The 15,815-nt window shown below is 39.7% G+C and overlaps 1 protein-coding gene across 1 annotated transcript; it reads right to left on the bottom strand.

Annotated features, from left to right (window-relative positions):
* Positions 1-4,336: 4,336 nt before the first annotated feature.
* Positions 4,337-9,019, bottom strand: LOC117425243 (tumor necrosis factor receptor superfamily member 3). The gene is made up of 4 exons (XM_034042058.3): positions 8,843-9,019; positions 7,788-7,913; positions 5,140-5,265; positions 4,337-4,566 (listed from the first exon to the last, which is right to left on the bottom strand). Exons 1-4 carry the CDS (start codon positions 8,988-8,990, stop codon positions 4,337-4,339), a joined length of 630 nt encoding a protein of 209 aa, XP_033897949.3. The 5' UTR covers positions 8,991-9,019.
* Positions 9,020-15,815: the final 6,796 nt, after the last annotated feature.

Here is a 15,815-nt window from a genome sequence, read left to right as displayed (position 1 = left end):
GGACAGATTTTCTTTTCCATTGACATACTGTAGAACAGACAGCTCCCCTGTTCATCACTGCAGATGACTCTATCTTATATTCTGTAAGGTCTTCTTCAATAGTCTTCAACTAGAAAACAGGGGCTTTAAAACAAGCAACCGTGTATAAATATCTGGGCATTTGCAGGGCTCTAAACTGGAGAAGAAAGGACAAGGCGAAAATGTCCTTCCGTTCAATACATGTGCAGAGGGCACCAAAGCCACTCAACTTAAGTCAAGGATAAAGTGTAGGATGTTGTGCATTTTTGCTTAGGATTTATATATAAAGCTAAAACTTAAATACAAAATAAAGCTAATTATTAGCCATATAACTCAATAATAACTATTTATTTGTTCAAAAAATGCTGTTCTTTAGCAAAAGGTGCCTGTACATTTTTAATTGTACGAACTGTCCTGTGTGGCTACTGGCTTGCTGGCATTGCGACAATTGAGCAGGGCACCCACGACAATTCCTGCATGGCCGCCATTTATTTCAACTTGACGCTTGACTGTTGATATTCAGCCATGGACTCATTGCTGGTGGATGGATGCATGTGACTGATAGAGGACTGTACACCGATTCCAGCACCTGTAGTTCTAGGATATTGGTTTGTATGGTTGGATGCCATTTTTACTATAAAATATGGTGGTGGACCAATATACATGAACAATACACATAAACAATATACACAAGCAATTCTAGTGCCAATTGTTTAATCCCCAGCCAAATCAATGATGCAGATGTTTTCCACATTTTACATGATGTTTATTGAAAAAAACAAAACACACTGATGTTTATAATAAATGTGTTCTATTGCATTTTAAAGTTCTCTATACCCCCCCCCCCCCCCCCAACCCAAGATAAAAAGCTAAATAAAACAAATTCAGAATATATACATTAAAAAATGCAATAAAGAGGCAAATACTGGCAGTACATGAAGGGGTGATGTAAGTATGGCCACAGTACAAGTAATTGTGGATGCAAAATTCAAATTGCATTGCACCCTATGTGAGCAATGCAAATTACTCAACCGGCACAAATAATGAAATGCAATTATGATAATGAGGGTCTCAATGAGCGCATCAATCTATTTAGCAGCAGCACTTGCAGAGTTAGGAGTACAGAGAGCTCTTAGTTACTCACTTCTACCATGGTTTGCACCTTATAAGAAGAGTTGTAAAGTTTTTGGAGGGTCAGCAATTGCCTAAGTGAAAGCAAAATCCTTACATCACATTATAATATTTTCACCCGATTAGTATCCAGATCCAGCCCAGTTCCATGCTCTTTTCTTAATCTGAATTCATTTCAATATCATTTCAGTGGATTAATGATGGCAAAGTGCAAATTTGACAGCGGGTGCAGAATGTCAGGTGAAAACCATTCTTTACATACATTTTTAGCAGCCAGTAAAAGCAGACTTTACAGGTGCTAAACACAATTTACGGCAGCATTATGGGGGTTTTGCACCCGCAAATCACTTTGTGCTCATCCTTTCATCACCCCCAAAGAACCACAGTATTCTTCATTTCACAATAACACAATAATGAGGAGCTCAACTCTTGTAAAACCTAAACTGTAATACTGGTGTGGTCAATTAGGAGGTCACTTGATAATACAAAATGTTTGAAAAGAAAATATGGCTGTACAGAATTTTGCCAAAAGATCTGTATCTTTTTACCTACTAATTAATTAATTTATCTGTCTATCTATCTATCTATCTATCTATCTATCTATCTATCTATCTATCTATCTAATATATATATATATATATATATATATATATATATATATATATATATATATATACCTATATCTATCTATCTATCTAAGATATATATATATATATATATATATATATATATATATATATATATATATATATATATATATATATATATATATATATATATATAAAAACTGAAACCCAGGACTGGGCACGGTTTCTAATCCTGTCTTTGAGGGTTTTGGACATGTGAAGAAGTAAACTCTTCAGAAGGGGTGCTATTCAGATTTCACTCAGACGCAGCGGAAGGTCTCCTTGCAGCTCTCCTCCTGCACAGGCACCGGCCCTTCCTCCTCTTCTGAGCGCCGGCACTCAGATATGGTTTCACTTTCGTCATTGAACAGCGACTCATCTTGAGACGTTCCTGAGGATTAAACAGGCATGTCAGCATAGCTGCAGAGGTCCCATGATATCAGACAGCATTCCTGATGAGGATTGGGGACCAGCATGGAGGTATAGACAGAGTGTAGCTCCAGCAGAACTCTAGATTATGGGGCTTACATAGCTATGGCATTCAATTGCAATAACTGGGCAACTACTGGTGTAATAAGTGTGTAGTTACATTGCAATAACCACGACCATGGTGTAATTACCCCAGGTAACAAGAGGTTGTCTACAAGGCTATTTCCGTGCAATAAGAGAGTAGTCACTGTGCATCAGCAGCTGCTGGTAGTTGTTCAGTTACTGCAATGTGATGCATTGTTACAAAAAGGCTAAATTGACTTTTAAAGTCAGTTTAAAAAGAAAAAGTCAATATTCATACAGTGTAAATTCTATTGCTGAGACAAACATGGGTTTTTCGTGTTCAAATATTCTTTCACAATTCAAACCAGAATTCAAATATTCTTGAATGTTTAAGTAGGTGGGATATTCTATTCATTTTATTACAGTAAATAAATCTCTCAGGAGCAGAATAATTCCAAGGGGCACCCCCATCGACTTTGTGAACGATGGAGAGGAACAGTGTTCTGTGCAGTGCTATATTTGCCTCTACCAGCAGACTGTGCAGCAGGACTCACCCAACCTGAAACATGAAAGTCCCTGACAGAGAGACTGACTGATTCTACAGCAATACTCAAATAGGCATCACCCATTTCACAGGGCTAAAGAAGTCTGGAAAACAAATCTATCTGAGGAAGATTGAAAATGGACTTGCTAGGAAGTGCTCCCGCTATTGTGTTTTTAAAGTCTTAGTTCCTACCCCTGCAGGAGTTCAAGCAGTATATGAACGATAGAGGGTTTGGGAGCGTGTGTACTGACCTGTTGACATCTTCTCTTTTTTGGGCTGCCATGTCCTGTGGAGTAGGTAGACACATATTATTACAGTAAGCAGGACAAAGGCAGGAATGAGGCAGCTGATGAGAAATATACGACCTGCCGAGAGAAAGAGAGAGAGCGGGAGTGAGAGGATGAATGTGGGAGGGGGAAAGAGTGAGAGAGGGGGTGAGAGTGAGACAGGGAGGGATAGAGTGATAGAAAGAGGCTGAGAAAAAGAACAGTAGTGTCCTGTACACAAGGCAATGAGAGCGTGTGACATCACTCTATAACAATCAATCTATAAAACACTCTATAAAAGGAGTTAGCTGAAACGTCTGTCTACCTCACTGAATTGTGAAGTTTATGCCTAGATCAATGTTAGGCTCAAAACTTTTTATCTTGGTATTGAAAAGCAATGATGTTATCATTATGAAAGCCAGTATGGCTTTGGAGTTGATAATCATAGTTTAAAGCGAAAATGTCTTGTGCTGTGTCTGGTATTGTAGAGAAGATGTCATCATATGCAGTTTAATAAGACACCCTAAACAGACGTGAACTTTTTTATCAAATCACAAAAATAGATTGTGTACTTAGAAATAACTGTTAAACATAAACAAATGATGTTGCTTGATGAAATCTAGTCTGCAAACAGGAAAAGTTGTACCAGGAGTGCTGATCTGAAGCCCCAGTGTTTTAGCTTTGTACAATCTGCAAATGATATTGCGCAATCTATGCCGTTGTTTAGTTGTATGAGAATGCCACATTTATTTTATTTTTTATTTCATTCTTTAAATCATTTAAACCAGAAAAAAAGTCTTACGTTTGGCTGTGCGTTTATTAATTTCATTTTCTGAAAAATTAAAAGATAAAAGAGAATTGTGTTAGATGAATTAGAAGTGCACTCACCACATAACCAGGGTGCCAAAGTAAAGGGCAGACAGCTGTAATGTGTGTACAATGCCATGCTGGAGCTGCTGGATTCAGTGTAATGCGTGTAGAATGCCATGCTGGAGCTGCTGGATTCAGTGTAATGCATGTATAATGCCATGCTGGAGCTGCTGGATTCAGTGTAATGCGTGTAGAATGCCATGCTGGAGCTGCTGGATTCAGTGTAATGCATGTATAATGCCATGCTGGAGCTGCTGGATTCAGTGTAATGCGTGTAGAATGCCATGCTGGAGCTGCTGGATTCAGTGTAATGCATGTATAATGCCATGCTGGAGCTGCTGGATTCAGTGTAATGCCATGCAGTAGCTGCTGGATTCAGTGTAATGCGTTTATAATGCCATGCTGGAGCTGCTGGATTCATGTATGGCGGCTGGTTTACCTGCAGGCTCTTTGGTTGGGGTGGCTGGTTTACCTGCAGGCTCTTTGGCGGGGGTGGCTGGTTTAACTGCAGGCTCTTTGGCTGGGGTGGCTGGTTTAACTGCAGGCTCTTTGGCGGGGGTGGCTGGTTTACCTGCAGGCTCTTTGGCTGGGGTGCTCCGTTTAACTATTACACTGATTTCTAACCAACAATAAAGAGACATTAAGGATTAGTAATGGTTGCCTTTTTACCTGTTCTATAGAGTAGGTATTGGGACGAATAATAAAAACAAATGGCAGGGAATGAAGCACTATTTTGTACTTGCTTGCTTTCTTAATAGATAATCATCCCCTAAAGGTTCTGCTATATGGATATTATCCCAAAGTGGTACCATTCTAGCAATTGTCGCTGCCCTATACTTGTGCTGCCATTGCCCCTGTCTGTCTATCTGCATTGCCATTGAAGATCATTTGATAAGGGTGCAGTTAGCACACTGTGGTCCCATTCTACTAATGGCAGCCTCATTCTATTGTAGCTGCCCTATACTTGCGCTACCATTGCCCCTCAGTATAATACAGAGCCATCGCATGGCCATTGCCCCTGTCTGTCTATCTGCATTGCCGTTAAAGATCATTTGGTAAAGTACACTTAGCATGCTGTGATCCCATTCTACCCATAGCCATTCTGCTCTATTCTTGTCTGCTGGGGAGCCCACACGTTTCTGTGCTGGCTCTCCTGTGTGTATTCAGTTCATTTAGCTTCAGTTTCCTTTACCTGCAGGGGTTGTGATTACAGCAGGGTATATACACCTTGAGCACTCCTTATCCATGCACTGTAGTCCAGAGTTGCACTTGCAGACTGCGTTGCTGTAGCGGGTACACTGCTTCTCATAGAAAAACACTGGGGGGAGACCAGAGACAAACAGGGTAGCATTTATTAAGACGATACTTTAGATCACCTCCATTTACCTCACATTTCACGTGTTACCTGTTATTATATATATATATATATATATATATATATATATATATATATATATATATATATATATATATATATATTATGTGGCCTCTATCATTCTCTACCATTGTTTTTGCATAGAAGGTCCTTCTGAAAAGTGAGAAGGGAAGTTAGCAAAACTGACAAATAAAGATCTGAGCAGATCTGAGCAGATCTCTACATTGCAGAAGCACAGAGGCACAGTGCAGGGTCAGCAGCAACACTGAGAGTGAAATCAAAAACTAATCTAGGAGCGCAGAGCAGCTGCCAGGTTTGATTATGATGACAAAACCGTTGTACAAAGTTAGACAAGCGCCTTATAAAAGCTTTTCATTTGTGAAATAGTCATGTAGTGTGCTAGAAAATGGGATCAGTCACAGTCATTTGATCACAGAACACATATTAACTGTTAGCACAAGGGTTAAATTTTACCCCACAAGTAACTAAAAGTTTCCTTCTTCTAAATAATAGCGAGACCACCAGAAGACAAGACCTCCAGAACCGAAACCAGACAAGACCTACGAAACACCCACGAGTGAGCAATACCTGGAACAGCAGTATGAAGAAAACAGCTCAAGAAGATGCTTTCTGTTTCTGGGATTAATAACCAGAGCAGGTTTCCATTGGCAAATTAGCTTGTTTTACCTTTGATTAGAAATGTTAAGAACAAAGGCTTTCGTTTCCAATGACATGCCTTGATAAGGGCTGATAGCTCTCATTTAGAGCATAAAGGGGTCTGCTTATCTGCTGTGATCATGCTGCTGGGAATTCCCCTTGACAGCGGTGGGTTTTATTGAAACGTGGTCGTACTGAACGTCCTTACCTAGCAACATTGCACTGGCAATATTATCACTGTCTCCCTTTTCACCTGTTGAAGATCCGGTTGCTTGTATTATATGCTTCGATATGTCGAAGACTCCCTATACTGTAGTTAAGGGGTTGCTTCTTCTTCAAGGTAGAGGGTCTTGCTGCAATCAGACTAACAACAAAGATACCAGGCTGCACCAGCCTGTCAATGGGATTCCAAGCAGCTAGTCCCCCTCCCCTCCACGCAGATGGATCTTACCAGGGGAGACTGCCTGGGGACCTTGTTTATCATCTTTCTGAGATCTAAGCAACTCACACAATGCAAGGAAAGGGGAAGCTTTGACCATGCCAGACCCTGCTGCTGCTAAGCTTTGCTGCTCTGTTTATCTCTCAGAGATCTCGGCACATCACACAGTCCGAGAATTACCTCCATGCTGAGCTTCAAATGTGTTCTTTATTTTGAACAGTAGGGGGACCACCAAAAGACATTAAACAGAATGAAAACATATGAAAATATATGTGTGTGGGCGTGATCTAATCTTATAGATAAATTGCGTTTGAACAAATTTTCGTTATTCCAGCAAAAATATTTTAAGATAAAAAAGTCCCTTTTGGAGGGGAAACTATTACTCAGCTAACTAAATTACATTTAAAACAAAACAGCAACAAACAAAACACTTGAAGAATAAAGTAAGCCTAGATCTAGTTTTTACACAGACCCTGTCCTGGCTTAATTGCGTTCTCATTGTGGATGTATTCTCTTCTAGCAGAGGCTGGCTGAAGCAATGCTCAGGAGATAGGCAGGGAGGCCATCACAGTGATGAAGAAACACACTCTACTACTCTTACACAAGAGCCTAAGCAATGACCTGCCCTGGTTCATCCTGTACAACAGCACAGTACAGGCTGTGCACTGTTAAGCACTGTGATGTCATAATGCTGATGTCACTTCTGATGAGAAGAAGCATCTCTGGCAATTCTACTCACACACTGATCACATCATGTCAGCTCTCTCTCAGAAGCCTCCTGGATTGATCCACATAAACACCGCTGTTTTTTTTTAATTCAGTGAAACCCTAGCCAAACTATAAAAAACAATATTGTTGCTTCAAATGGAGATCAAATTAAAAAGCAAATTAAACTACTACTACTTCAGAAGAAAAAAAAAAAAACACAAACCCTAAGCTAACCCCTGTGCCTTTTGGAAGCTTTTAGTAATAACAGAACAGTACCTTAAAGTCTATGAGCCTGACCCCTTAGTTATGTCAAGTTAATGTGGAGATTGTTCTGGAGTAAGTGGATGTTTCACTGGAGGAACTGGAGGGCTGGATTGAGGCAGGATATTGTGAGTAAAGTCTGAGGCAAAGCACTGCATAATTTCGGGAACTATTCAAAAGTAGCCTGGTTCAGTATAACCACAAGTAATGGTTTCCAGGTACCTGCTCAAAAGTGTTCAGGATTCAATACAATCTGGTTGGAAAAAGTCTGCTTCAGTTTAAGTGACTGTCTTTCAGTACCACCCTACAATTTGCAAACAGTTTCACTGCCTCAGTTAAACTAGAAAGAGCTGAATTGAAGTGGATGCGCATTGTAAAGATGTGAAGCTGTCATCATTACCTCCTTCACAGATGCGGCAGCGCTCACAGTTCTGCTTCTTGTTCTTCGCTGGGTTGTAGGAGCCTTCTGGACAGCGCGCACACCTGGTGTCCTCAAAATATGTGCACTTGTTTGTCATATATTCACCTGCAAAACACACACGATAAAACTGTCAGGTGTACTCTGGAAGAAACAAAGAAAGCAGGTAGGTCTACAGTAGGTAGTTCATCCCCAACTTCAGAAGAAACAAAAAACAACTTTGATAATGAATCTGTACATTTTAAACCTTACTTCTCTCTCTCTCCATCCCTCCCTCTCTCTCTCTCTCTCTCTCTCTCTCTCTCTCTCTCTCTCTCTCTCTCTCTCTCTCTAGGTTTTATAAAAGATGTACACAAAAAGTTTAAAAGATTAAAACATTTTTCTTTTATTCTTCAGTACTGTGAAGGTACCTAAAATAAAAAAAAATACTGTACTGCACTGTGTTTACTTTTCTTTTTAAACAGCTGAAGAAGGGCTGTTGCCCGAAACGTTCTGAAAATAAAAGATTGTTTAATCTTTTAAACTTTTTGTGTACATCTTTTAAAAAACCTTTTCTTTCATATGCCTTCAATTTTGTACCCTGCAGTTTTATATATATATATGTATTTTTATATATATAATTTGAAAAAGGAAAACTGTGCACCAAAAGGAGCAAATTCAAAAAGAAAAAGGTAATATAGGTGCACGAAAATGTGAATAATTGATCACAAAATCAATTATATCAGAACATTTTTTCAGACTAAAAGACCTTCTTGAGCTGGATGGATAAAGCAGCATTGTAAACAAGCTGCTGTCATAAACAAGTTGTCTTTCAAAAGAAAAGTTCCAGAGGATGATGATGTCACGATGACTTCAGAATAGAATGTTCATTCCAAAGGCCTCATTTGAAAATTAATTTACGTTCTTTTTGCTTCCTGGCTGCATTTTGTACCTACATTACCTTTTTTCTTATATGTATATATATATATATATATATATATATATATATATATATATATATATATATATATATATATATATAATCAGCATGTACTTACCTGCATCACATTTGGTACAGCATCTCTTGTTTTCAAGATAAGGAAACCCATACTGTGTGCTGTTATCACAATCCAAAGACTTTGCACATCTTAACAGTGGCACCAGAAAGAGAAGCCACGGCAACAGGACCAATGATCTGATATCCATCTTCTCTGGTGCTCTGTGGTGCTGCACAGTAGCTCTCAGTGAGTGAGTGTATGAGTGACTGAATTGTGACTGAGTCCCACACTAAACATGTATGCTTAGTGACTCATAAAAATCCCACCATCAGCTAAAAGTTTTTCATAATGAGTTTTAAAAAAAGTATTATGACATGTGAATTTTTTTTTCTTTTTTTTATAGAAGTATACTTTTTGATTATTAGTAGTTATTGAAACATTTGTAGTCAAACATTTTAATATCAGTAAAAAGAGACACAGTTGGATGTAAATATTTTGAGTACCTGTCTTGCTAACATAACAAAATGAATGTTTGAAAACATTTTAATGCTAAACTCAGATAAACAAAAATGATGATTCTAGGGTCTCAGAACCAACAAAGTATATCTGTACTCTTTGGTGGCTTCTCTTCTGAACTTGCAGACGAAATGAGAAATGTAGGTGTGGTCTTTGACCCAAATCTTTCTTTTGAGACACACATCAGGAATATTACTAAAATTTATTTTTATCATCTAAGAAATATTGCCAAATTGAGAAGTATTCTTTCCCACTCAGATACTGATAGATTGATGCATGCTGTTGTATCTTGTAGAATTGATTATTGTAATGCCCTTTTCTGTGGTATTCATAGCTGTGTTATATCTAGACTGCAACTTATACAAAATGCTGCAGCTAGAATTTGAACCGGGACTAAGAGACGAGATCATATTACTCCTGTGCTAGAATCTCTGCACTGGCATCCGGGCTGAATCAGGATAGATTTCTCAGGTGTTGCTTCTAACTTATAGGGCATTAAATGGCCTTGTACCATCGTATTTAAATAATCTTTTAATGCCATATATTCCTAGACTTACTGTGCCACAAATTTAAAAACTAAACACAGGTGGTAAAGCATTCAGTTATAGGGCCCCACAACTCTGGAATGATCTGCCTAGCTTTGAAAGGGAAGCACCAAGTGTCACTTTATCTTGGGGGAGTCAACCAGAGATCGTTGGGGATTCCATGGGGGCGCTGCATTGGCTTTAGCGCTCCCGGGGTTGGGGAGATGGGATCCGGCTGTTTCTTTTCACTGCTCTCCGACGACCCTTACAGGCCAGGCAACAAGTGAGCTTGGGGGCGGAGATTTGCTGGGCTGGTCTTTGTCCTCCAGAAGCCGATAGCCTGCAGACATCCGCTCTCGAGTTCCTGGGTGTAAAAATGACGCCAATTGGCCCATGGGATTGGAGGACACCCACTGAGTGTCACGTCCCAGAGCTGTGTAGGGAATCGCTGTGGTGAAGGAGAAATAATAATAATAATAATAATAATAATAATAATAATAATAATAATAATAATAATAAATGGCCATTCCAAATTGGGAGAAAATATTTATATACAGTGCATACTGGACATGTGTAGCACATTGTAAATACATACCTTAAGAAGTTGCGACCAGACAAAGTAAAGCAACTTACTTCCATGTAAATCTTCTAATCGTGTGCTTTTATTAAGTGGGGTGGAAATCTGTTCTATAGCCGATGAATGAGGTGATGATAACCTGCATGATATTATCAGACCATGTCCCTGTCTCAGTGTGGTGATGATAACCTGCATGATATTATCAGACCCTGTCCCTGTCTGGGTGTTGATAATAGACACAGGGTCTGATGGAGCCATTGGGATACTTTAAGCCCTGACTTGACAAAGTTCTGGGATCAATCGGCTACTCGGAACCGGGCAAGCATTGATGGTCCGAATGACCTCCTCTCGTTCAGAACTTGTCTTATGTTCTAATTGAGTGTATCACAACCTTATATTTCCATGGTTCTGATAGCTCCTACTTTGTGATTTTATTATTTAAACTAAGCTTGAAGCTTCAGTTTGCTCTCAACCTAACCTAACTGTAACATTGCATATTAGAACTGTCTGGGGAACTGTCTGAAACACCATTAATGCCACTGCGAGATACGTTCAATCATTCAGCATGCATTGGTAGACTGGTGTCCACTGATGAAGTCCTTTGTCGAATCATTTGTCTATTTTCTATTCATGGATACCAAGATATTTAGTGAGTGAGCAAGTACGGTGTGAATTGTGGGTTTCAGCTATTTAGTTTTTGAATCATCTGCTAAGAAATAAATAACAATAGACCTTGATTTCAGGGGAAACTCCTATTACGTTTTTTAATGACTTCTTGATTCATATTACTATCATACTGGACTCTATGAAGGTCAGGCAACTAGGTTATCAAAATTAAAATGAAACTTATTTTGAATGTCATTAATCAGCTGACATTGATGTACATGCCGGAAATTATCTGTCATACATGAAAAAAAGTACAAATGAAGCCAAAAAAACGCCCACACATAAATCCTTATCAGATATACTTCTGCTACATTTTGGGGGTTTTATTTCATTTGATTGAATTTTTTGTTGCTTGTGTATTCTGATACTAGAGGAAGGAAACATGAACAAGATCTTCACGGAAAACAAGAAAGAGAGAGAGAGAGAGAGAGAGAGAGAGGGGGGGGGGAGAGAGAGAGAGAGAGAGAGAGAGAGAGAGAGAGAGAGAGAGAGAGAGAGAGAGAGAGGTGGGGAGAGAGAGAGAGAGAGAGAGAGAGAGAGGGGCAGATTGACAGATTGAGATACTATGTCAAACTCAAAACGCTTTTTAAAGCTTTTCTTAGCATGCTTGAAAGTGCTGTATACAGTAACTGGTGTGTATATGATATGCTGTGTATAACAGCTTCCATGGTGTTTGTTTACAGACTTTGGCAAATTCTTTATTGGCACAATCATCAATGATTATTCTATACAGCCCCAGACAGTCATTCTAATCTCATTGGTAGGGAATGGTAACACTTTGAGGCATAAACTCTTGTTGGAAGGCTTGCTGATTCCCCTCATTAAAAATCTCTTTCATTTGTGTCCCAGTACTTGTTGGAGGGGAATATGCTTGTTGGATTGGAGTGTACAACACACATTTGGGAAGGCATAGTCACACAGAACAGTAACAGAGTGACACATATTGATTAATGTTATTGTAGTAAAAACAAAGTTCAACTACAAGTGAGCCCCCCACCCTGCACTTCCTTTACCAGTAAACCCAACCTCAACGCTGTCACTGAATGAATGTGAGAGGGACTCAAACAGCTTGCCTGGGGGCTTCACAATGACTTATCTGAGCTGTTCACATATTCGTCTCAATACACATACACAGGATCGCTTTTTACAAGCTGTAGTATCAATTTAAAAACTCATTCCTGCAGTATTCATATTTTAAACCGCATTTTTCGTGTGAAACTAATCAAGATGTACTCCTTAGAGTATCGTAAATACAAAATGGCTAAACGTATATTAGATTGGTATTTTATAAAACACACTAGAATCACAAAGAAACAGTGTTACCGGTCTCCCAAACGGCAGGATGCACAAGGTGAACAAAGTGAACAGATTGAAGTTAATACATACAAATATATGTGTACATCAATGTTAAGGACAATATGATAGTAGTAGTAATAATAATAATAATAATAATAATAATAATAATAATAATAATAATAATAATAGAAAACAAAATGTTCACTAGATTTTTCTTTTTATAGATAATTTGTTTAACAATTCCCCACTCCTCTTATGAAATATGAGGTGTCATACTATTAGGAAGTCTGTCAGAAACAACATTAAAAATAATGTTGATACTTTGATTCGTGTGGTGGTAAAGTTCAATTTCCCAATAAAAAAACAAATTCTTTAGCATGATTTTTATTAGATTCACCTCCTCATCATGTTGGCTCCCACAGTGTGATTGTTTCACAGCAGTTATATGTAGCTACCTCACTAAACAGTGAGACTATTGGGAATACCAATACCAAGACTGCTATTGCTTTGAAAGTCGTCTTCCTTTCTTTCTTCAATTGTATGTGCTAAAAACAACAGTGACTACAATATAGTGCCTTAGTGTCTGAAAGATGAAAAAACACAATACAAAAAAAAAGTTGACAGTCCAGTTTGTTTCCATTGGCTATGTAGGTCTGTGACCAAGTGGTTTGCAGTGTGCAGGTGTAGAAGTGATGCAGTGCACAAGTAATGACAAACAAGTGATTTCAATGTCCAAACAATGTTTTATTTGGGGAGGGTTTGTAATCCAGGTTTGTGCTGGCCTGTAGCAACAGCTCCGGATCATGTTAGCCATTTAATAAATAACAAACAGTACAATTAGACTCAACAAAACAAACAAACACTAAACACTCACGGTTATTTTACTTTCATCCTTCAGAGTATCTCTTAACCATAAACAAAGGAACAGATCACCAAGCCACATCCCCTATTTGTACCTTCAGTCACACACCCTTGGTTTGCGAGTGCAGCCGTTTCTCCTGCAATCCGCGGTTGCCACATCGCTTTCCCTCTGGGGTGATGACTTGGTGTACCGTAGCTGAGCCCCCTTTCTAGATGGCTGACTTCCACCTAACTCTGGGAATAAATTGTCACGCCATGCAGTCCAGGGCATTCTGTTCCCTATACACAGCACTCTCACAGGTTGGGAGGGAGATTTATACCCAAGAGTCATTCTTTCTCTGTCACTAGGTTTCATAACATGTTCACTTTTCATTTATTACAAAACAAAATATTTATTGTAGTAGTTAAAGTACATACAATACAAACAGGCACAAAAGTCATTGTAATGTGTAGTTTTACCTTCACCTTCTGATTGTGTGTGCAAACATTCAGAATGGTTCTGTGGCCAGTGGCTCTGGCTGGCATCATGGAAAACACTTAAAAGCAATGTCCGCTTTATGCCCTGTTAATTCCTGTTTCTTTGTAACAAATGATGTTGATCATGTGTATATGGCATGCATTCATGTGCCCATCAGGGGATTGTGAAAAGTGTTAATTCATGCAATGTACTGGAATTACATTGTAACTGCAGTTTGAGGTCACTAGACTAGACTGGACTGGAATGACATTGTAACTGCAGTTTGAGATCACTAGACTAGACTGGACTGGAATTACATTGTAACTGCAGTTTGAGATCTCTAGACTAGACTGGACTGGAATTATGTTGTAACTGCAGTTTGAGCTCACTACACTATTCTTTAGTAAAATTGCATTGTAACTGTTGCTTAAGTTCGCTAGTCTAAACTGCAGTAGAATGACTCGGACCTTCAGTTAGCATAGCATCCCTGTTACTCATTATGTTATTTACCAAAGACTGACTCAGCAAAAAATAAGTGTCTGGGGACAGATTCAATTCATTTTTGTTACATCTATATTGTAGGCTTTGACTAATGATGTCTGCCTGTGCTTCTCGTAACTATGTGGTTTCCTGCAATATAAAGAAGTCTGATTAATGCAACTATATGTGGTTTAACTGTAGTTTACATTTAGGAGCTGTGAAAAAGGGTCTGTTTCGAAGGGTCTAGCGTGAGAAAGGAGGCTTCATTTGTGCATATAAGTGAAGTAAAGTCTTCAGTATAACCCTACAGATAGTCAAACTGTGGGTAAAGCCTATTGCACACTGGATCATTTCTTTCAACAGATAGGGGGAATGGGAGCCCTATCAGTCCAGAAATGAGAAACCAAAAGAGGGGAGGTGATACCTTTCATTGGACTAACTAAACAATGACAAAGGTGGCATCAGAGCTTTACAATTTTTTTTAATTATACAAAATAAAATAAACAAAGCGAAAACAAACACCTAGCTCTTGTCTTGAGCACTAACTAAAAGACAGAAACAGGAACCTAACTAACAAACAGGACAGATAAGCTGGTTACCTGTTAAAACAAAATCAAACAAAAACAAAACACACCGTCTTTTAAACAAATTTGGCAGGGAGACTTTAACTCTCTCCCTGCCACAAACACACATTTTCTCTGCGCAGGGCTAGTTGCCCACAGGAAGGGACCGCGATCCGGTGAGGAGGGACCCAAATGGCTTGCCAGGAGCGACCGACACGTTGGCCGGTAACTTGGAGACAGAGGTGTGAGGAATGCCAGTGACGTCATATGACCGTGCAGTAACGTCTGAGATTCCAGGGGGAGCGGCGCAAGGGACCAGGCAAGCATCTGTGCCTGGTGGTGCCCCGACCTGGGCAGGGTGTCCAAGAGCCGCACCCATCAAAGGACCGCACCCATCAGCGCCGGACTGCTTTGCAGGGGTGGAGGTTGGGGCTGTGGTGGAGGTATATTCCTCACCTCCTCTTCTTCCAACAGCAGCAGTACCTGCTGCAGCTCGGGCACTTCCGGTTCCTGCACAGGCAACGCCAGTTCTGGTGTAAGGACCTCTGGATCCGGTGCAGGTTCAGCTGCGGGCCATTCAGACACAGGTGCAGGAGACTCCAGTTCCAGTGTCTGCACTCTTTGTTGTGGTGCAGGCCACACCACCTTCTGCAGCAGCAGCTCCAGCTCGGACACAGGGATGTCCAGTTCCCGTGCGGGCAACCCCTGCTCTTGCCTCCACTGCTCGTTGCACTCTCGCTGCCTGCGGGTCACCTCCAGCATGCCCGTCGTGGACTTATCCACAGTCCTGATTAGCTCCGCAAAGTTAATTTTGTCTTCTGGGTCAGTTGGGGCACTCATTACCACTGCCACCATATGTGAACAGTGCTGCAACTTCGTTGCCCCTTTAAAAACCACTGACCCAAAAAAACATTGACCCAAAACAAAAACAAAAAACACCTTTTATTAAACAAATAGCATGAAAAGGCTTTACACAGTACCTTTGTCTTTCAATACGCTTGAGCACACTATCACCATCAGCAGTAGCCAAGATCATCTCAGAAAGAACAAGCAAGGTTTTAGTCACTGCTTTTACAAGTACAGCAAAGGCTAA

This window comes from Acipenser ruthenus, chromosome 20 (genome assembly GCF_902713425.1).
Source record: "Acipenser ruthenus chromosome 20, fAciRut3.2 maternal haplotype, whole genome shotgun sequence".
Taxonomy (NCBI): domain Eukaryota; kingdom Metazoa; phylum Chordata; class Actinopteri; order Acipenseriformes; family Acipenseridae; genus Acipenser; species Acipenser ruthenus.
The sequence above is the reverse complement of the archived record's forward strand: the minus strand, read 5'-3'. Positions and strand labels throughout refer to the sequence as shown.

Excerpts from the sequence above, each read along its gene's own strand:
- LOC117425243 (XM_034042058.3), bottom strand. The coding sequence starts at position 8,990 with ATGGATATCAGATCATTGGTCCTGTTGCCGTGGCTTCTCTTTCTGGTG. Across the intron at positions 7,914-8,842 it reads CTGTACCAAATGTGATGCAG|GTGAATATATGACAAACAAG; the intron begins GTAAGTACATGC and ends TGTGTTTTGCAG. Across the intron at positions 5,266-7,787 it reads CTGCCGCATCTGTGAAGGAG|TGTTTTTCTATGAGAAGCAG; the intron begins GTAATGATGACA and ends GTCTCCCCCCAG.